The 23,331-nt window shown below is 42.2% G+C and overlaps 1 protein-coding gene across 1 annotated transcript in view; it reads left to right on the plus strand.

Moving 5' to 3' along the window:
• Positions 1-23,331, plus strand: part of STAT1 (signal transducer and activator of transcription 1) — a 1,318,258-nt gene that overhangs the window by 1,132,624 nt on the left and 162,303 nt on the right. The window contains exons 19-20 of the mRNA XM_040441848.1: positions 2,472-2,566; positions 14,229-14,368. Coding sequence (XP_040297782.1) covers positions 2,472-2,566; positions 14,229-14,368 — 235 coding nt within the window. The remainder of the gene's footprint in view (positions 1-2,471; positions 2,567-14,228; positions 14,369-23,331) is intronic.

Consider the following 23,331-nt stretch of genomic DNA (forward strand, 5'->3'; position numbering starts at 1 on the left):
AGGTGCGAGATTTACCATGCATTCAGGGCCAGCAGGAGGATGTGAACGCTGCCTAGCTCTGTCAATCAAGACTTGGAGGGAGGTGACAGAGGTGGGAGAATGGAGGAGCAACGCCTACCCTGCTCCTAGAGGCTAATTTGCATATTATAAAAGTTACATTTATGGAGTAAATGGGGCATGGATAAAACTAGGAATAGCCTAGTTAGGTTCAGCTGACATTAGCACATCGCTAATGTCAGCCACTATAATTTTGGTATTTCTGGTGACAGAAACCCTTTAGGACCAGCGTTTTAGATGCCAGTCTTAATAAAGGCCCATAGCTGACGGTGGTTCTGCCAAAGTTATGAAGAGGCGCAGGCCTCTCCATAACTTTGGCGCATCCAGCGCCAGTTCTAAATGTTAGACAGCTTCCTTGCTGTCTTACATTTAGACCATTTTCTATGCCTAAAACAGGCGTAGAAAGTGATGAATGAGATAGGCCTGCCGGCCCATCCCCTTCCCTCTGCCATCTTATTACACTTGTTACCAATTGTTCTTATCACCTAGGAGTTTGTTTATTTATCAATTTTGTTTCCTTTTGGCTTATTTTTTTTAATTTATTTACTCTACAGTACGAATTACTATGTTGTCCTCCATAATCAATGAAGGATAATTCATTATTTTGCATATCGCAAACGACAATGACAGTCACTTCAATTTGTTATAGATGTAATTTATTGTCAAAATCCAATAAAAACTAATAGGGTCATATATCAAACTGCTCATAGCATCCAATCAGATTCCACCTTTTATTTTTTACTGCTCCTTTGGAAAATGAAAGGAGGAATCTAATTGGTTGCTATGGGCATCTAAGCCAGTTCTACTTTACACCATTTTGATAAATTACCCTATAAAAGTTCAAAAAAGAAGGCTAACATTAAGGGGCATAACTAATATGTTGGTACTGAGCCCCATAGTTACATAATTGGTAAGGTTGGATGAATACAGAGGTCAGAAGTAGGGGCTATTCATATCTAGTTTTTGCTGCAGACTATAATTGGGCAGGCATAGTTCAACAATGCATACTTTTGACATTGTTTGCGTTTCTGTACTTTTTTTTTTTTGAAGGACAGATTAGCGTAGCATAACAAACATATAGAAAGGTATTTTTTTCCCTAGATGTAGATGCCTTCTTTTCATGGTTACAGGCCTAGGCCATACCAAATCTTGAATAGAGTCTCCCTTACCACAACTCCCCTTATAACATCCACATCAGGTGACTGGGTTGCCACTACAAAGCACCCGCAGAAATGTAGGGCACAGGGTGGTAAAACTTAGACTATGTTCCCACTGGGAAGGTGGTCAAATGGTGGGTCCCAGCGTATGGAGGAGGAAGTCAGACAGTGAAGCCTAGCTTTTTCACTTACCAGGTGGCTGTTGTGATAAGGAGACACAGCACTCTATCTAGTGACACTATCCACACTCAGGGTGCAAGCAGGAAGTTAGGGAAGTCAGAGAATGGGGAACAACTTTATTATGAGCCCCCTGTGATGTCGTGCCTGGTACCAATTGCAACCACCATAACACTCATATTGAATCCATTGCCAACATCCATGGAACCTGATGGACCCAATTATAGTGAAAGGGCTCCCGCAGGACACCCATGTTGTCAGGCTATGCCAGATGTGGCAATTCTGTAGGAAAGCATACTTACCTACTCCCCTGCTGAGTTCCAGCTCTTTTGGTCCCTTGCTGCTGCCACACACACCTATTTTATGACCATGCAGTCAATCACTGCCCGCAGCTGTGACACCTCTCCCTTGCTTAATGTCAGTGGATTAAGTGACACAAGGGCAGCATGCCACTGCTGCGGCCAGTGATTGACAGAAGTGGCCATCAAACCAAATGCAGACATATGAGGAGTAAAGGCCCCAAAGATGGATAATCCCTTAAGGTCAATTCTTAGCTGATAAAACTAGTCTTCCTGAAGTACAGTGATTTTGTAGCTACCCTATTGTGTCATATAGAAAGCACTTTATCTGTAAGCCTTTAAAGAGGTTGTCAAGTCATGGCTTCCATCTTTCAATAACAGTACCACCCATGTCCACAGGTTGTATGTGGCATTGCAGCTTAGCCCCATTCACTTCAAATGAGTTGAGCTGCAATACCAGAGAAAACATGTGGACAGATTTGGCCTTTTCTGGAAGATGGTGACTATTGGGGTAATTTATCAAACTGATGTAAAGTAGAACTGGCTTAGTTGGCCATAGCAACCAATCAGATTCCACCTTTCATTTTCCATAGGAGCTTTTCAAAATGAAATGTGGAATCTGATTGGTTACTATGGGCAGCTAAACCAGTTCTGCTTTACACCAGTTTGATAAATGACCCTATATGTCCTTGTAATCCAGCACAATCTCTTGAAGTAGTTTGGAAAACATTACTTATGGTGCAAAAGAGCACTTTAATTTATTTCATCTGTTTGTCTTTAGGAAAATTTAAATGACAAGAACTTTCCTTTCTGGCTTTGGATTGAGGGCATCTTAGAGCTAATTAAAAAACATCTGCTTTGTCTGTGGAATGATGGGTGAGTTTTGATATTGTGATACCAATGCAGGATATGTTGTGGAGGAAGGTATATTTCTCCAAGGTTCTTTTCTATATGAGAGACCCACACCTGTGAGGTAATTAATTAAAGGGCCATCTCACTTCAGCAAATAGCAGTTGTTTTGTAGAGAAAGTTAAAACAAGGAACTTACTAATGTATTATTATCCATATTGCTTCCTTTGCTGGCTAGATTCATTTTTCCATCACATCATACACTGCTCGTTTCCATGGTTACAACCACTCTACAATCAATCAGTGGTGGTCGCGCTTGCGCACTGTAGGAAAAAGTGCCAACCTCTGCTCGGACAGTGGGAGTGCACATAGGGTACTGCTTTTTCCTATAGTGAGCAAGCACGGCTACCACTGCTGGATTGCTGAGTGGCCATAACCATGGAAACGAGCAGCGTATAATGTGATATAAAAATGAATCCAGCCAGCAAAGAAAGCAATATGGATAATAGCAATACATAAGTATGTGCTTTGTATAAAATTTATTTACATGATAAATGATACAATATTTGCTGAAGTGAGACAACCCCTCACTGAATGTTTGGCAGCTTCCCAGTGAAGGGAATCACTGATTAGAACTACCCACAGAACTCAAAAGCATAAAATGAGTAGGAATTCCAAGTTAAAAGTTATAATAAATTATACTAAATGTTTTCCCACAAAAACTGTAATCTACTAAGCATCTCTTAATAACATGATAATGGGCTATTACATTAGCATGTACAGTCGTGGCCAAAATTTTGAGAATGACACAAATATTAGTTTTCACAAAGTTTGCTGCTAAACTGCTTTTAGATCTTTGTTTCAGTTGTTTCTGTGATGTAGTGAAATATAATTACACGCACTTCATACGTTTCAAAGGCTTTTATCGACAATTACATGACATTTATGCAAAGAGTCAGTATTTGCAGTGTTGGCCCTTCTTTTTCAGGACCTCTGCAATTCGACTGGGCATGCTCTCAACTTCTGGGCCAATTCCTGACTGATAGCAAACCATTCTTTCATAATCACTTCTTGGAGTTTGTCAGAATTAGTGGGTTTTTGTTTGTCCACCCGCCTCTTGAGGATTGACCACAAGTTCTCAATGGGATTAAGATCTGGGGAGTTTCCAGGCCATGGACCCAAAATGTCAACGTTTTGGTCCCCGAGCCACTTAGTTATCACTTTTGCCTTATGGCACGGTGCTCCATCGTGCTGGAAAATGCATTGTTCTTCACCAAACTGTTGTTGGATTGTTGGAAGAAGTTGCTGTTGGAGGGTGTTTTGGTACCATTCTTTATTTATGGCTGTGTTTTTGGGCAAAATTGTGAGTGAGCCCACTCCCTTGGATGAGAAGCAACCCCACACATGAATGGTCTCAGGATGCTTTACAGTTGGCATGACACAGGACTGATGGTAGCGCTCACATTTTCTTCTCCGGACAAGCCTTTTTCCAGATGCCCCAAACAATCGGAAAGAGGCTTCATCGGAGAATATGACTTTGCCCCAGTCCTCAGCAGTGCATTCACCAAACTTTCTGCGGAAGATCAATCTGTCCCTGATGGTTTTTTTTGGAGAGAAGTGGCTTCTTTGCTGCCCTTCTTGACACCAGGCCATCTTCCAAAAGTCTTCGCCTCACTGTGCATGCAGAGGCGCTCACACCTGCCTGCTGCCATTCCTGAGCAAGCTCTGCACTGGTGGCACTCCGATCCCGCAGCTGAATCCCCTTTAGGAGACAATCCTGGCGCTTGCTGGACTTTCTTGGACGCCCTGAAGCCTTCTTAACAAGAATTGAAGTTCTTGATGATCCTATAAATTGTTTATTGAGGTGCAATCTTAGTAGCCACAATATCCTTGCCTGTGAAGCCATTTTTATGCAACGCAATGATGGCTGCACGCGTTTCTTTGCAGGTCACCATGGTTAACAATGGAAGAACAATGATTTCAAGCATCACCCTCCTTTTAACATTCTAGTGAAGACAGGGCGGCACTACCTTCTTGAATTCGCGGTGCACGTGTCCGTGGAATGGCGTCCAGACAAACGTTTCAAAGAAGAAGACCGGCACTTCGCAGATGTAGATCACAATGTAGATTTATTCAGTCACATATTCAAGTGGCATAGTGACGCGTTTCAGCACAAGTGTGCTTTCATCAGACTGCCATGAAACATCTTACACTCCAGCTATTTATACATAAATGAGACACTAAGGAACTGACATCATCAGAAGAGCTCCGCCTCCCTCATTAACTAAAAATTCGCATATCAAATAATCGCAATGAAAAATTCGCATTAGAAAATTCGCATAAAAAAATTCGCAAAAACATATCCACTCTATACTGGCGAAGATTTTCAGTCCAATAGTCCATTTTGGCAGTGATTAATCACGCTGAAGAAAAAAAGAAATATATTTATCTAATTGCATAAAGCCGAATGCCTTATAGGAAGCAGGACACATTGTACTCACGATTGAGGCCCCTGGGCTCCATTGTCTGAAGACGATGGATCCAGTAAGCCTCTCTTTTCAATAACAATTTATTTCTATCACCCCCTCGACGGGGTAATGATACACCTTCAATGATCTGATACCTCAACTGCGAGATATTATGTTTTTTATTATGAAAATGAAGGGGTATTGGAAGTAATAAATTCTGTTTGCAGATAGTAGATTTGTGTTTACTTAGTCTGTCCTTCATTCTCATCGAGGTTTCCCCCACATATAATAATCCACATGGACATTTAAGAATGTAAACCACAAATCTACTAGCAGATAAGGGGGGGGGCCATCGTTATCTTAGACAAAGAATATTACGTTAGTGAAATTTTACAACAATTACAGGATAGTAGTACTTATAAAATACTAAATAGTGATCCAGTCTACCATATCAAAGAAATTTTACAGCGAGTGATAGATAAAGCCAAAGAGAATAAAGTGGTGGACGCCAAATTGGGGGACTTTCTTATAAATCAACATCCGATTACCCCGGTGTTTTACACTCTACCAAAAGTGCATAAGTCACTAATTAATCCACCAGGTCGCCCGATAGTGGCGTCCACTGACTCCATACTTTCTAATCCAGCTATTTTTTTGGAGAGGGTATTAACCCCTCTAACTAAACTAGCACCATCGTATATCCGAGATACTGGCCACTTTCTATCTGAAATTAGCTCTCTCCAGGTGGATGAAGGCTGCATATTCATCACTTTAGACGTGTGCAGTCTTTATACATCTATTATTCATGAAAAAGGAATCAATGCAGTCGCGGGTCTCTTAGGCACAAGCACATACAAAAAGGCAGAAAAGGAATTTTTTCTGGAACTTTTGAAAATAGTCCTTGAGCAAAATTATTTTTTGTTTCAAGATTCTTTTTATCAGCAGTGCCGTGGGACCGCGATGGGATCGAACGTCGCGCCGCCATACGCAAATACATATATGGCTTCTTTTGAGTGTCAATTTGTTTACTCTAGCCCTCTATATCATCAACATCGTATATTTTGGCGTCGATTCATCGACGATATTTTTTGCGTATGGCGAGGCGACGTCCGATCCCTTACGGAATTTACCACGTATTTAAATTCCATCTGGGATGAACTTAAATTCACTGTACACCATAGTTCTGATAAAATTTCCTTTTTGGATACCTGGGTGACTAGGGACAAAGAAGGTAAGATACAGACGGATTTATTTGTGAAATCAACTGATAGGAACAGTTTGCTGTCCTTTTCAAGTAGTCACCCAGCAACCATCAAGGAATCTATCCCATATTCACAATACCAGAGGGTTAGACGGATCGTCAGTGATAGGGATATGTGCCAAATAAGATTAGACGATATGACCAATAAATTTAGAGAGCGAGGCTACCCCTCTGATCTATTGAAAATACAGCGTAATAAAGCTGAGACTACACCACCGGATAGAACTAAGAAAGAAACAAGGATCCCCTTAGTGATTAAATACCATCCCTGGTCCCAGCGCCTGAGGACTATTGTTAATCAACATTGGCACATATTATCCAAGTCCTATCCACGGATAGGAGAGTTCCAGAGGCCACCCATGATATGCTATAAACGGGCAGAAAATATTAGGGATAAAATAGTCCGGGCAGATGTGGGAAGTAATAAAATAGAAAGAGGACAGAGTTTTTTATCTACACCTAGACGGGGCACTTTTCCTTGTTTAAATTGTGTCAATTGTTCCAGCGTCATAAAGGGTTCATGTTTTTCCCACCCTCACTCAGGTGAAAATATTCCAATAAGGGGCACGTTCACCTGTGTTAGTAGATTTGTGGTTTACATTCTTAAATGTCCATGTGGATTATTATATGTGGGGGAAACCTCGATGAGAATGAAGGACAGACTAAGTAAACACAAATCTACTATCCGCAAACAGAATTTATTACTTCCAATACCCCTTCATTTTCATGATAAAAAACATAATATCTCGCAGTTGAGGTATCAGATCATTGAAGGTGTATCATTACCCCGTCGAGGGGGTGATAGAAATAAATTGTTATTGAAAAGAGAGGCTTACTGGATCCATTGTCTTCAGACAATGGAGCCCAGGGGCCTCAATCGTGAGTACAATGTGTCCTGCTTCCTATAAGGCATTCGGCTTTATGCAATTAGATAAATATATTTCTTTTTTTCTTCAGCGTGATTAATCACTGCCAAAATAGACTATTGGACTGAAAATCTTCGCCAGTATAGAGTGGATATGTTTTTGCGAATTTTTTTATGCGAAATTTTTTTTTATGCAAATTTTTTTTGCGAATTTTCTAATGCGAATTTTTCATTGCGATTATTTGATAAGCAAATTTTTAGTTAATGAGGGAGGCGGAGCTCCTCTGATGATGTCAGTTCCTTAGTGTCTCATTTATGTATAAATAGCTGGAGTGTAAGATGTTTCATGGCAGTCTGATGAAAGCACACTTGTGCTGAAACGCGTCACTATGCCACTTGAATATGTGACTGAATAAATCTACATTGTGATCTACATCTGCGAAGTGCCGGTCTTCTTCTTTGAAACCTCCTTTTAACATGTCAAGTCTGCCATTTTAACCCAATCAGCCTGACATAATGATCTCCAGTTTTGTGCTCGTCAACATTCTCACCTGAGTTAACAAGACGATTACTGAAATGATCTCAGCAGGTCCTTTAATGACAGCAATGAAATGCAGTGGAAAGTTTTTTTTAGGGATTAAGTTAATTTTCATGGCAAAGAAGGACTATGCAATTCATCTGATCAATCTTCATAACATTCTGGAGTACATGCAAATTGCTATTATAAAAACTTAAAGGGTTTCTGTCACCCCGCAAAACTCATTTTTTTTTTTTTGGATAGTTAGATTCCTCCTAGTGCGATATAGCAGAATATAATGCTCTTACTTACTTTCATGCGGCCGATTCTTTATAAAACGAACTTTTATAATATGTAAATGAGGGCTCTACCAGCAAGTAGGGCGTCTACTTGCTGGTAGCTGCTGCAGAAATCCGCCCCCTCGCCGTGTTGATTGACAGGGCCAGCCGGGATCTCCTCCTCCGGCCGGCCCTGTCAGTAATTCAAAAATCGCGCGCCTCGCGTCATTCGGCGCAGGCACTCTGAGATGAGGAGGCTCGTCTCCTCAGTGCGCCTGCGCCGATGACATCACCGAAAGAGAAGACGTCATTGGCGCAGGCGCACTGAGGGAGTGCTGAGGATACGAGCCTCCTCATCTCAGAGCGCCTGCGCCGAATGACGCGAGGCGCGCGATTTTTGAATTACTGACAGGGCCGGCCGGAGGAGGAGATCCCGGCTGGCCCTGTCAATCAACACGGCGAGGGGGCGGATTTCTGCAGCAGCTACCAGCAAGTAGACGCCCTACTTGCTGGTAGAGCCCTCATTTACATATTATAAAAGTTCGTTTTATAAAGAATCGGCCGCATGAAAGTAAGTAAGAGCATTATATTCGGCTATATCGCACTAGGAGGAATCTAACTATCCAAAAAAAAAAAAATGAGTTTTGCGGGGTGACAGAAACCCTTTAACCACCTCCGGACCGCCTAACGCAGGATCGCGTTCCGGAGGTGGCAGCCCTGCGCAGAGTCACGCATATATGCGTCATCTCGCGATGGGCGAGATTTCCTGTGAACGCGCGCACACAGGCGCACGCGCTCACAGGAACGGAAGGTAAGAGAGTTGATCTCCAGCCTGCCAGCGGCGATCGTTCGCTGGCAGGCTGGAGATGTGTTTTTTTTAACCCCTAACAGGTATATTAGACGCTGTTTTGATAACAGCGTCTAATATACCTGCTACCTGGTCCTCTGGTGGTCCCCTTTGTTTGGATCGACCACCAGAGGACACAGGTAGCTCAGTAAAGTAGCACCAAGCACCACTACACTACACTACACCCCCCCCCCCCCGTCACTTATTAACCCCTTATTAGCCCCTGATCACCCCTGATCACCCCATATAGACTCCCTGATCACCCCCCTGTCATTGATCACCCCCCTGTCATTGATTACCCCCCTGTAAAGCTCCATTCAGATGTCCGCATGATTTTTACGGATCCACTGATAGATGGATCGGATCCGCAAAACGCATCCGGACGTCTGAATGAAGCCTTACAGGGGCGTGATCAATGACTGTGGTTATCACCCCATATAGACTCCCTGATCACCCCCCCTGTCATTGATTACACCCCTGTCATTGATCAACCCCCTGTAAAGCTCCATTCAGACGTCCGCATGATTTTTACGGATCCACTGATAGATAGATCGGATCCGCAAAACGCATCCGGACGTCTGAATGAAGCCTTACAGGGGCGTGATCAATGACTGTGGTGATCACCCCATATAGACTCCCTGATCACCCCCCTGTAAAGCTCCATTCAGATGTCCGCATGATTTTTACGGATGCACTGATAGATGGATCCGATCCGCAAAACGCATCCGGACGTCTGAATGAAGCCTTACAGGGGCATGATCAATGACTGTGGTGATCACCCCATATAGACTCCCTGATCACCCCCCTGTAAAGCTCCATTCAGATGTCCGCATGATTTTTACGGATGCACTGATAGATGGATCCGATCCGCAAAACGCATCCGGACGTCTGAATGAAGCCTTACAGGGGCGTGATCAATGACTGTGGTGATCACCCCATATAGACTCCCTGATCACCCCCCTGTAAAGCTCCATTCAGATGTCCGCATGATTTTTACGGATGCACTGATAGATGGATCCGATCCGCAAAACGCATCCGGACGTCTGAATGAAGCCTTACAGGGGCATGATCAATGACTGTGGTGATCACCCCATATAGACTCCCTGATCACCCCCCTGTCATTGATCACCCCCCTGTAAAGCTCCATTCAGATGTCCGCATGATTTTTACGGATCCACTGATAGATGGATCGGATCCGCAAAACGCATCCGGACGTCTGAATGAAGCCTTACAGGGGAGTGATCAATGACTGTGGTGATCACCCCATATAGACTCCCTGATCACCCCCCTGTCATTGATTACCCCCCTGTAAAGCTCCATTCAGATGTCCGCATGATTTTTACGGATGCACTGATAGATGGATCGGATCCGCAAAACGCATCCGGACGTCTGAATGAAGCCTTACAGGGGCATGATCAATGACTGTGGTGATCACCCCATATAGACTCCCTGATCACCCCCCTGTCATTGATCACCCCCCTGTAAAGCTCCATTCAGATGTCCGCATGATTTTTACGGATCCACTGATAGATGGATCGGATCCGCAAAACGCATCCGGACGTCTGAATGAAGCCTTACAGGGGAGTGATCAATGACTGTGGTGATCACCCCATATAGACTCCCTGATCACCCCCCTGTCATTGATTACCCCCCTGTAAAGCTCCATTCAGATGTCCGCATGATTTTTACGGATGCACTGATAGATGGATCGGATCCGCAAAACGCATCCGGACGTCTGAATGAAGCCTTACAGGGGCGTGATCAATGACTGTGGTGATCACCCCATATAGACTCCCTGATCAACCCCCCTGTCATTGATCAACCCCCCTGTCATTGATCAACCCCCCTGTCATTGATCACCCCCCTGTCATTGATCACCCCCCTGTCATTGATCACCCCTCTGTAAGGCTCCATTCAGATATTTATTTGGCCCAAGTTAGCAGAATTTTTTTTTTTTTTTCTTACAAAGTCTCATATTCCACTAACTTGTGTCAAAAAATAAAATCTCACATGAACTCACCCTACCCCTCACGGAATCCAAATGCGTAAAATTTTTTAGACATTTATATTCCAGACTTCTTCTCACGCTTTAGGGCCCCTAGAATGCCAGGGCAGTATAAATACCCCACATGTGACCCCATTTCGGAAAGAAGACACCCCCAGGTATTCCGTGAGGGGCATATTGAGTCCATGAAAGATTGAAATTTTTGTCCCAAGTTAGCGGAACGGGAGACTTTGTGAGAAAAAAATTAAAAATATCAATTTCCGCTAACTTGTGCCAAAAAAAAAAAATTTCTATGAACTCGCCATGCCCCTCATTGAATACCTTGGGGTGTCTTCTTTCCAAAATGGGGTCACATGTGGGGTATTTATACTGCTCTGGCATTCTAGGGGCCCCAAAGCGTGAGAAGAAGTCTGGTATCCAAATGTCTAAAAATGCCCTCCTAAAAGGAATTTGGGCACCTTTGCGCATCTAGGCTGCAAAAAAGTGTCACACATCTGGTATCGCCGTACTCAGGAGAAGTTGGGGAATGTGTTTTGGGGTGTCATTTTACATATACCCATGCTGGGTGAGAGAAATATCTTGGTCAAATGCCAACTTTGTATAAAAAAATGGGAAAAGTTGTCTTTTGCCAAGATATTTCTCTCACCCAGCATGGGTATATGTAAAATGACACCCCAAAACACATTCCCCAACTTCTCCTGAATACGGCGATACCACATGTGTGACACTTTTTTGCAGCCTAGGTGGGCAAAGGGGCCCATATTCCAAAGAGCACCTTTAGGATTTCACAGGTCATTTACCTACTTACCACACATTAGGGCCCCTGGAAAATGCCAGGGCAGTATAACTACCCCACAAGTGACCCCATTTTGGAAAGAAGACACCCCAAGGTATTCCGTGAGGGGCATGGCGAGTTCCTAGAATTTTTTATTTTTTGTCACAAGTTAGTGGAAAATGATGATTTTTTTTTTTTTTTTTTTTTTCATACAAAGTCTCATATTCCACTAACTTGTGACAAAAAATAAAAAGTTCCATGAACTCACTATGCCCATCAGCGAATACCTTGGGGTCTCTTCTTTCCAAAATGGGGTCACTTGTGGGGTAGTTATACTGCCCTGGCATTCTAGGGGCCCAAATGTGTGGTAAGGAGTTTGAAATCAAATTCTGTAAAAAATGACCTGTGAAATCCGAAAGGTGCTCTTTTGAATATGGGCCCCTTTGCCCACCTAGGCTGCAAAAAAGTGTCACACATCTGGTATCTCCGTAATCGGGAGAAGTTGGGGAATGTGTTTTGGGGTGTCATTTTACATATACCCATGCTGGGTGAGAGAAATATCTTGGCAAAAGACAACTTTTCCCATTTTTTTATACAAAGTTGGCATTTGACCAAGATATTTATCTCACCCAGCATGGGTATATGTAAAAAGACACCCCAAAACACATTCATCAACTTCTCCTGAATACAGAGATACCAGATGTGTGACACTTTTTTGCAGCCTAGGTGGGCAAAGGGGCCCACATTCCAAAGAGCACCTTTCGGATTTCACAGGTCATTTACCTACTTACCACACATTTGGGCCCCTAGAATGCCAGGGCAGTATAACTACCCCACAAGTGACCCCATTTTGGAAAGAAGAGACCCTAAGGTATTCGCTGATGGGCATAGTGAGTTCATGGAAGTTTTTATTTTTTGTCACAAGTTTGTGGAATATGAGACTTTGTATGAAAAAAAAAATAAAAAAAAAAATCATCATTTTCCACTAACTTGTGACAAAAAATAAAAAATTCTAGGAACTCGCCATGCCCCTCACGGAATACCTTGGGGTGTCTTCTTTCCAAAATGGGGTCACTTGTGGGGTAGTTATACTGCCCTGGTATTCTAGGGGCCCAAATGTGTGGTAAGGAGTTTGAAATCAAATTCAGGAAAAAATGAGGAGTGAAATCCGAAAGGTGCTCTTTGGAATATGGGCCCCTTTGCCCACCTAGGCTGCAAAAAAGTGTCACACATCTGGTATCCCCGTACTCAGGAGAAGTTGAGGAATGTGTTTTGGGGTGTCTTTTTACATATACCCATGCTGGGTGAGATAAATATCTTGGTCAAATGACAACTTTGTATAAAAAAATGGGAAAAGTTGTCTTTTGCCAAGATATTTCTCTCACCCAGCATGGGTATATATAAAATGACACCCCAAAACACATTCCCCACCTTCTCCTGAGTACGGAGATACCAGATGTGTGACACTTTTTTGCAGCCTAGGTGGGCAAAGGGGCCCATATTCCAAAGAGCACCTTTCGGATTTCACTGGTCATTTTTTACAGAATTTGATTTCAAACTCCTTACCACACATTTGGGCCCCTAGAATGCCAGGGCAGTATAACTACCCCACAAGTGACCCCATTTTGGAAAGAAGAGACCCCAAGGTATTCGCTGATGGGCATAGTGAGTTCATAGAACTTTTTATTTTTTGTCACAAGTTAGTGGAATATGAGACTTTGTAAGAAAAAAAAAAAAAAAAATCATAATTTTCCGCTAACTTGTGACAAAAAATAAAAAGTTCTATGAACTCACTATGCCCATCAGCGAATACCTTAGGGTGTGTACTTTCAGAAATGGGGTCATTTGTGGGGTGTTTGTACTGTCTGGGCATTGTAGAACCTCAGGAAACATGACAGGTGCTCAGAAAGTCAGAGCTGCTTCAAAAAGCGGAAATTCACATTTTTGTACCATAGTTTGTAAACGCTATAACTTTTACCCAAACCATTTTTTTTTTACCCAAACATTTTTTTTTATCAAAGACATGTAGAACTATAAATTTAGAGCAAAATTTCTATATGGATGTCGTTTTTTTTGCAAAATTTTACAACTGAAAGTGAAAAATGTCATTTTTTTGCAAAAAAATCGTTAAATTTCGATTAATAACAAAAAAAGTAAAAATGTCAGCAGCAATGAAATACCACCAAATGAAAGCTCTATTAGTGAGAAGAAAAGGAGGTAAAATTCATTTGGGTGGTAAGTTGCATGACCGAGCAATAAACGGTGAAAGTAGTGTAGGTCAGAAGTGTAAAAAGTGGCCTGGTCTTTCAGGGTGTTTAAGCACTGGGGGCTGAAGTGGTTAAGCAGCAAGTTTTCCAATTTCCAATATTTATGTAATTCTCAAAACTTTTGGCCACGACTGTACAACATGACTGGTTCTCCATAAATTATTTATGTTAAAGGTTTTTTTATTAAATGTTGTCTTTTTATTTTTTATTTAGTTTTTTTTTTCCAATTCCAAAACCAGTGATCTTTTCACTAGATAAGCAAGGTCATTTGTCTTATTTCAACCATACCGATTTATGTGTTTTAGTCACACTACCTATGCCCAAATTCTATGAATATTGTATTCTTGCATATAATTTTTGTGTCTAAAACCAATTGATAATAACATAAACTACTTTATCTTAATAGATGTATTGCGGGCTTCATTAGTAAGGAAAGAGAACGTGCACTGCTGAAAGAGAAGCAGCCAGGAACATTTTTATTGAGGTTTAGTGAAAGCAGCAAAGAAGGAGCCATCACCTTTACCTGGGTAGAGATATTACAAAATGGTAAGAAAAATTCTCTTTGCAAATGTATTATTTATATTTATATATACTACAGGGTGGGCCATTTATATGGATACACCTTAATAAAATGGGAATGGTTGGTGATATTAACTTCCTGTTTGTGGCACATTACTATATGTGAGGGGGGGAAACTTTTCAAGATGGGTGGTGACCATGGTGGCCATTTTGAATCCAACTTTTGTTTTTTCAATAGGAAGAGGGTCATGTGACACATCAAACTTATTGGGAATTTCACACAAAAAACAATGGTGTGCTTGGTTTTAACGTAACTTTATTCTTTCATGAGTTATTTACAAGTTTCTCTTTGTTTACAGCCATTGACATGTCGCCGAGGTTAACACGTGAGGAGCTGATAGAAATTGTGTTGATGTCTGGTGAACGCAGTAACCGGGTCATTGCAGCAGATTTCAATGCAAGACACCCTAGGAGACCACCCATCTCCCATGCTACAGTTAGCAAACTGCTTGCTAAGTTTCGTGAAACTGGTTCGGTGTTGGATTTGCCAAAATGTGGACGCATTAAATCTGTCTCTAATGAAGAAACATCAGTGGCTGTCCTAGCTTCATTCAGCAAGAGCCCACAGCGTAGCACTCGCCGCATGTCACTGGAGAGTGGCATTAGTCGAACATCCCTTCGGCGGATATTAGCTACTCACAAATGGCACCCTTACAAACTCCAGCTACTGCAGCATCTCAACGAGGATGACCCGGATCGGCGCACTGAATTTTCAGAATGGGCAAAACAAAAATTGGAACAGGACCCTCAGTTTACGCAGAAGATTTTGTTCAGTGATGAGGCAAACTTTTATGTGAATGGTGAAGTTAACAAACAAAACCACCACTATTGGTCTGACACTAACCCACACCACATTGGATAGATCCCTCCAAGATTGTTGGAACAAAAAAATTGATGGTATGGTGTGGTATATGGGGTACAAAGATAGTGAGGCCATTCTTCATCAATGGAAACCTCAAGGCCACTGGATATGCTAAATTGCTACATGATGATGTGTTTCCCTCTTTATGCACTGAAGCTGGCACGTTCCCTGAGTTTTTCCAGCAAGATGGTGCACCACCACATTATGGGTGTCAGGTCCGAGCATTTCTAGATGAAAAGTTTCCTGGAAAGTGGATTGGTCATCGTGGGCCAGTTGAATGGCCCCCAAGGTCTCCCGATCTGACCCCCTTAGACTTTTATCTTTGGGGTCATCTGAAGGCAATTGTCTATGCTGTGAAGATACGCGATGTGCAGCACCTGAAACTACGGATACTGGAAGCCTGTGCTAGCATTTCTCCTGCGGTGTTGCTATCAGTGTGTGAAGAGTGGGAGAAGAGGGTTGCATTGACAATCCAACACAATGGGCAGCACATTGAACACATTTTATAAGTGGTCTTAAACTTGTAAATAACTCATGAAAGAATAAAGTTACGTTAAAACCAAGCACACCATTGTTTTTCTTGTGAAATTCCCAATAAGTTTGAGTGTCACATGATCCTCTTCCTAATGAAAAATCAAAAGTTGGATTCAAAATGGCCGACTTCAAAATGGCCGCCATGGTCACCACCCATCTTGAAAAGTTTCCCCCCTCTCATATACTAATGTGCCACAAACAGGAAGTTAATATCACCAAGCATTCCCATTTTATTAAGGTGTATCCATATAAATGGCCCACCCTGTGTGTGTGTGTATATATATATATATATATATATATCTCTTTTAAAGGGGTTGTCTGGGTTCAGAACTCCCCTCCAGCCCTTCTAAATGGAGTATCGGACTTTTCATACAGGGCAAGGGCTTTTTCTTAATATCTGGTGACGTACCGGGCTTTCTCACAGTATGTTAGGTGTAGTTTTTCACCTAGCAATGAGCCTGGTGACATCACCGGCACTAAAGGGTGGTCTTTAGCGCTGCCCTAGCCTGTAAAACAGCCTAGGGCAGTGGTAAAGACTACCCATTAGTGCCGGTGACCTCACCAGGAACACTGCTAGGTGGAAGCCTCTGCCTAGCAGTCTAAAAATGTAAACAAACAGCCACTCAGAGGGGCTGGAGGGGGGAAGAATTGCTTACGTCCGGGTTCAACTCTGACCCCGGATAACCCTTTTTACGGTTTCATATTACCCTAAATGCTCAAGAGCAGCCATTTTGATGTTAGACTTGCAGAGATGAAATTCAGGAGAATCAATGTGTTATATGAAGAAAACTACCTTATTATAATAAACTATTATTATTAACATGACATCATTTGTAAGGCTCAAACAGATATGCATCCATCCATTTTAGTCTGTTATGCTTCAAAGACGATCCAGAGTAAGAGGCCCCCATGAGGTAGAAGCCAAATTTCCTTATCTTAACGCCCCTTTACAAAGCCTGAATATCGGGCAGATTATTGTTAACAAGTGTTTATAGAAGCGCTTGTTAGCAATAATCTGCCATTGTAAAGGTTCTGCCAATTACTCAATAAAAACACTCATTCATAGGGTAATAGGTTCATTAACACAAACGCCTAAATCTTGCCGGCATCAATTTTGGACTATGCTGTTGTACTATGCTGTTGATGAGGACAATGGCATTCCTTCCAGACAATCGTCTGCAGCAGTGTTAAGGCAACTAAATACCATCCTGAATTCAAATCTGGCAATCAAAATAAGGGCTCGTGCACATGACCGGCCAGAGGCGGCTCTTCCATTAGGCCACTTAGGCCGCCGCCTAAGGCCTCGCGCTGGTAGGGGCCTCGCTCTGGCTCCCACCTGCACCAGACAACGCTGCAACCACAATTGTATTGGATTCTGGGTGGCCTGGGCCCTGCGCAGTGCTGTGGACTAAATAAGACTGAGCCGCCGCGACCCGGCCGCTCTGAGCCCCTCTGCATTCTGCCTCTTTAAGAGAGCAGTGGCTGCTGGGGATGAGGGCTCGAAGCGTGCCGCCGCACAGGCAAGTCTTCTGACTGAACGCAACGCCAGCACCGCCCTCAGAGCGCTGCGCAGCCACAGGGGAGAAGGAGCCAGGGCCCTGCCTCACCTCAGTGTCCCTGTCTGACTGCCGCCGGTGCCCGAAGACCAAGGTGTGTGTCCTGCTTGCTGCTGTGCCCATCCCCCCCCCCCTGGCTAGCTATACTAGGAACCTCTTACCTTAAGGTCTGATGATAATTACTTACTGGTGCCAGTATTGTGCCATTTTTTTACTTAAGCCACTGCCCTGTACTATGTGCTACAAGCATGCAGCTGCTTAACCCTGACTGTGACATCACTGTGTATACCCTGTACTGTGATGTCACTCACTGTGCATGTTAACCCTGTACTGTGATGTCACTCACTGTGCATGTTAACCCTGTACTGTGATGTCACATTGCATATTAACCCTGGCTGTACTGTATGTGACATCACTGTGCCTATTAACCCTGTACTGTGACTAACAGTACAGGGTTAACATGCACAGTGGGTGACATCACAGTACAGGGTTAATAGGCACAGTGACAACACAGTACAGGGCTTATATTTGCAGCGCATATTAACACTTAGCATTAACCCTGGCTATACTGAGATGTCACAGTGCATATTAACCCTGTACTGTGATGTCACATTGCATATTAATCCTGGCTGTACTTTATGTGACATCACTGTGATGTCACCCACTGTGCATGCATGTTAACCCTGTACTGTTAGTCACAGTACAGGGTTAGTAGGCACAGTGATGTCACATACAGTACAGCCAGGGTTAATATGCAATGTGACATCACAGTGCAGGGTTAATATGCTCTGTGACATCTCAGTATAGCCAGGGTTAATGCTAAGTGTTAATATGCGCTGCAAATATAAGCCCTGTACTGTGTTGTCACTGTGCATATTAACCCTTTACTGTGATGTCACTGCATATTAAAGGGGTACTCTGGTATAGGAAAATAAATCCCCTATCCAAAGGAGATAGGAGATAAGTGTGTGATCGGGGGGGAGGGGGGGGGTGGCGATCGCTCGATGGGATCCCCCACGATCTCCTATATGGTACTCCGGATCTCCTTGTGCCCGGAGCGGTGGTCAACACTCCCTCTCCATGTATCTATGGGAGAGCCTCAGATACAGCACTTGTGTATCGCCAAACCTTCTATAGAGATACATGGAGGGGGAGTGTTGACCACACCACCGCTCCGTGCAGTGGTTGACACATCTCATTTCTTGAGGACTGAGCCGGGGCGCCGTACGGGAGATCATGAGCATCCCAACGATCTTCGTGGGGGCCTCATGTTCGAGTTTCGCCTAAGGCCTCACAAAGTCTAGAGCCGCCTCTGTGACCGGCTCATAGTACAACAGTCTTATCCTTGTCTGTAAGGCGGACAAAAATAGGATATGTTTTGAAGAAGAAGAAAATCCCTTTATTGTCCCTCATTGGGGAAATTTTGGCATAACAGCAGCAATCACATTCATAACAGGAGCAAAAATAAGAGTAATTAGAAATGAAAGAGTAAAATACAAGAAAAACATAACAGAATTTACTTTAAAAATTCACTATTGGGTTTCTGGGAACAGTGGTGGTTATAAATCCTAACCGCTGCTGGGAGGAAGGACCTCCTATAACGTTCCTTCGTGCACCTAGGATGCAGCAGTCTGTCACTGAAGGAGCTCTCCAGCTCCACAACAGCTTTGTGCATGAGGTGGGAGACATTGTCTAACAGTGATGTTAATTTTGCTAGAGTTCTTCTGTCACCCACCTCCTGCACTGGATCAAGGGGACAACCTAGGACAGAGCTGGCCTTCTTAATGAGCTTATCTAATCTCTGTCTCTCAGCCACAGATAAGCTGCTCCCCCAACAAACCACACCATAGAATATGGCTGATGCCACCACTGAGTCAAAGAAGGTCTTTAGGAACGTCCTCTGCACTCCAAAGGGCCTCAGTCTTCTCTGATAGAATCTGCTCTGACCCTTTTTGAAAAGAGCATTAGTGTTATGGCTCCAGTCCAGTTTGTTGTTCAGATGAACACCCAGGTTTTAGTTATTTTTTGGAACGGACAGACGAACACGAATACATTTGTGTGCATGAACCCTAACTCCCTGAATCAATGACCTGTCTCCAGAAATCAAGTAACTATACCTTGTAATATTGGTACTCTCAAGAAACGCACCCAGGCCCCTTTTGAACTCTTTTAGTGAGTTCACCATACGACCTCCTTTGCATTTACTTTATGGTCAGATCTAGAAGATTTACAATCTTAGTGTAAAAATTACAGGAAAATAAAAACAAAGGGGGAGATTTATCAAACTGGTGTAAAGTCAAACTGGCTTAGTTGTCCATGGCAACCAATCAGATTTCACCTTTAATTTTCCAAAAGAGCTGTCAAAAATGAAAGGTGAAATCTGATTGGTTGCTATGGGCAACTAAGCCAGTTCTATTTTATACCAGTTTGATAAAAGACCCCCAAAGACCTGCGGTGAAATTGCCTATGTTAGAAATGCCTATTCTTGTCCGCAATTGCAGACAAGAATAGGACGTGCTCTATCTTTTCTGCGGGGCTGCAGAACGAAAGTATGGTTGCAGACAGCATCTTTTGCTGCCCCATTGAAGTTAACAGGTTCTAATCCATCCACAAAATTGCAGCTGCGGTTGTCATAATGAGCCCTTAACCCCTTCAAGACCAAGCTGGTTTTTACCTTAAGGACCAGGCCATTTTTAGCAAATCTGACATGTCACTTTATGTTGTAATAACTTTAAAATGCTTTTACTTATCCAGGCCATTCTGAGATTGTTTTCTCGTCACATATTGTACTTCATGACAGTGGTAAAATTGAGTAAAAAAATTTCATTTTGATTTATAAAAAAAATACAAAATTTACCAGAAATGTGAAAAAATTAGCAAATTTCTATTTCTCTACTTTTATAATAGACAGTAATACCTCCAAAAATAGTTATTACTTTACATTTCCCATATGTCTACTTCATGTTTGGATCATTCTGTGAATGCCATTTTATTTTTTGGGGACATTAGAAGGCTTAGAAGTTTAGAAGCAAATCTTAACATTTTTCTGAAAATTTCCAAAAACCACTTTTTAAGGACCAGTTCAGGTCTGAAGTCACTTTGTGAGGCTTACATAATAGAAACCACCCAAAAATTACCCCATTTTAGAAACTTAGATCATGAGCTATTTTTATAGAGCAGGTTGTTACGGATGCGAAAATACCAAATATGACTATTTGTTTTGGTTGTTTGTTTCCGTTTTACATAATAAAGCATTTAAAAAATATATATATTTTTTAGTTTCTCCATATTCTGAAAGCCATATTTTCTTTAATTTTTTTGAGCGACTGTCTTATGTAGAGTCTCATTTTTTGTGGGATGAGATGACTGTTTTATTGGTACAATTTTGGAGTGTGTATGAGTTTATGATCTACTTTTTTTTATTTATTAAACTTTTATACACTAATATTTTTGAAACAAAAACAAAATCATGTTTTGGTGTCTTCATAGTCTGAGAGCCATATTTTTTTTATTTTTTGGGTGATTGTTTTAGGTAGGGGCTCATTTTTTGCGGGATGAGGTGACTGTTAGATTGATACTATTTTGATGGGGAAACACCTTTTTGATCGCTTGGTGTTGCACTTTTAGTGTGTTTTTATTTTACTTTTTTGACAGTGTTTACCTGAGTGGTTAGATCATGTGATATTTTTATAGAGCCGGCCTATACGAATGTGGCGATATGTAATATGCCAACTTTTCTTTTTTTTTTTTCCTATTTAAAAAAAAAAAAAATTTTACTTTATTTTGGAAAAAGGATGTTTCTTTTTTACTTGAAACTTAAATTTTTTTATTCACTTTATTTTACTTTTTATATTTGTCCCACTTTGGCTCTTCACCTTTTCAGGGTTTTATCCCTGTTTCAATTCAGTACAATATATTCTGTATTGTACTAAATTGAACTGTCAGCCTCTCACACAGTTAGAGGCTGACAGTTGCCTAGGAGACCCAGCGCTCAGGATTGATCTCCTGGGTTTCCGTAGTCTGACAGCTCCGATGTCAGTTTTGGCACCCGCCCGATCCCATCACATACATGCACGTGAGGATGCGGCAGAGAGCCGCATTCTCTCATGTACATGTATGTGAGGATGCGGGAAGTGGTTTATATTATCGTTACTTTGTGCAAACTATCCTTTCAGAAATGGTGACACATTTTTTTTTTTCAAAAATTCTTTTATTCTGTAAACTTTTATATAATTCCTGACCGCTCTTTATACCTCCCCAATGGCTCACATTCATACGCCGGGTTTTCTATCCACCCCTTTCCCATTAACCAAAGGCACCCGACAGGGGTGCCCCTTTTCACCCCTATTATTTAACATAGCTATAGAGCCCTTAGCCTGCTATCTAGAGACATCGTCTCTATATAAGTGTATAAAGGTGGGTTCCCAGGAAGTCAAGGTCACCTTATTCGCAGACGATGTCCTATTATTTTTTACTAACCCTCAAAGAGATCTTCAGAGGACTTTACAGTCCTGGAAAAAGTCAAATTTTAGAACTAGGGAAGCAGGTACGGCCTGGTTTTTGGGAAACTCTGGGCACCGGTTTGAAACCTGCAAAATCCCATATCACATATTTAGGCATAAAGATAGGGAAAAATCCCACTAGTATCTATTCCCTAAACTACCCTCCGATTTTTCAGAGGATCAAACAGGAGCTCTCTACATGGCACAATCTTCCCCTTTCCTTTCTGGGATGGTGTCACTTAATAAAAATGATGTCGTTCTCGAAGTTGTTATACCACACTACAATCTATTCCATTATTATTAAAACACAAAGACATTCAGGAGCTTCAGGATACAGTGCCTTCATACGTTTTATCTGGGTGGGAAGATGTCCTCGCATAGCTTTACAGAAACTCATGCACACCAAATGGGTAACATAGTAACATAGTATATAAGGCCGAAAAAATACATTTAATGTTCTAATTTTTTTTTATGCTATGTTTGAAGAATCCGTTTTTTATAGTCACATCTGCTTCAGTTATCCCCTAACATCTCAACAATGTGATGGCATCACTTAATGTATGCTCCTTTAATGTTCGAGGTCTGAGTGCAACTTCTAAGAGGGGCCAAGTCATCCAACACATGCGCAAACACTGGGTGGACGTAGTACTGCTACAAGAGACCCACTTGATAGACCACACCCCCAATTTGCCGAGATCCACATACAACCAATAGTACCACAGTGTGGCACCCGATTCCTCGACAAAAGGTACCTCAATAGCTATTCATAAAAACTTCGCCTTGGAGGTGCGCTTGACCTTAATAGATGAAGAGGGCAGATACATATTCCTAAAAGGGATCATAGGGAACCAAATGTACACGTTTGGCAATTTGTACACTCCCAACACATTACAACATGCATGGCTCAAAAACACACTGATTTTGCGGAGTGGTGGAAAGTTCTGGGTGGGGACTTAAATGTAGTCCTGGACCCACGACTAGACACATCCACAGGGAGATCAGCCTTGTCTCATTTGACAATCCAGAAAATCCAGAGATCCATTGCAGAAGCAGGATTAATTATTACATGGAGAACATTACATCCTTCTGAAAAGGATTACATCTTTTACTCAATAGCCCATAAATCTTATCAAAGGCTTGATTACTTACTTGTTCCCCATCACCTGCTCTCACAATGTAAAAAGGCCTCCATATGAAACATATTGCTTTCCGATCACGCACCACTATTTCTGGAACTAACTCTTGGCGGCCTTCCTAGACCATTCTCCTCTTGGCGTCTCAACGAAACAATATTGGGTAGTGCTGACCATATCAATGACATCAGAGGAAAATTAGAAGAATATTTCAGCCTCAACGAAACCCTAGATATTTCTGAGGGGGTTGTCTGGGAGGCCCACAAGGCCATTGTAAGGGGTTATCTTATCTCCTTGGGATCATACCTAAAGAAGAGAAAGGAGACATCTCAACCCAGATCCA

This window comes from Bufo bufo, chromosome 7 (genome assembly GCF_905171765.1).
Source record: "Bufo bufo chromosome 7, aBufBuf1.1, whole genome shotgun sequence".
In the NCBI taxonomy this organism is placed as follows: Eukaryota; Metazoa; Chordata; class Amphibia; order Anura; family Bufonidae; genus Bufo; species Bufo bufo.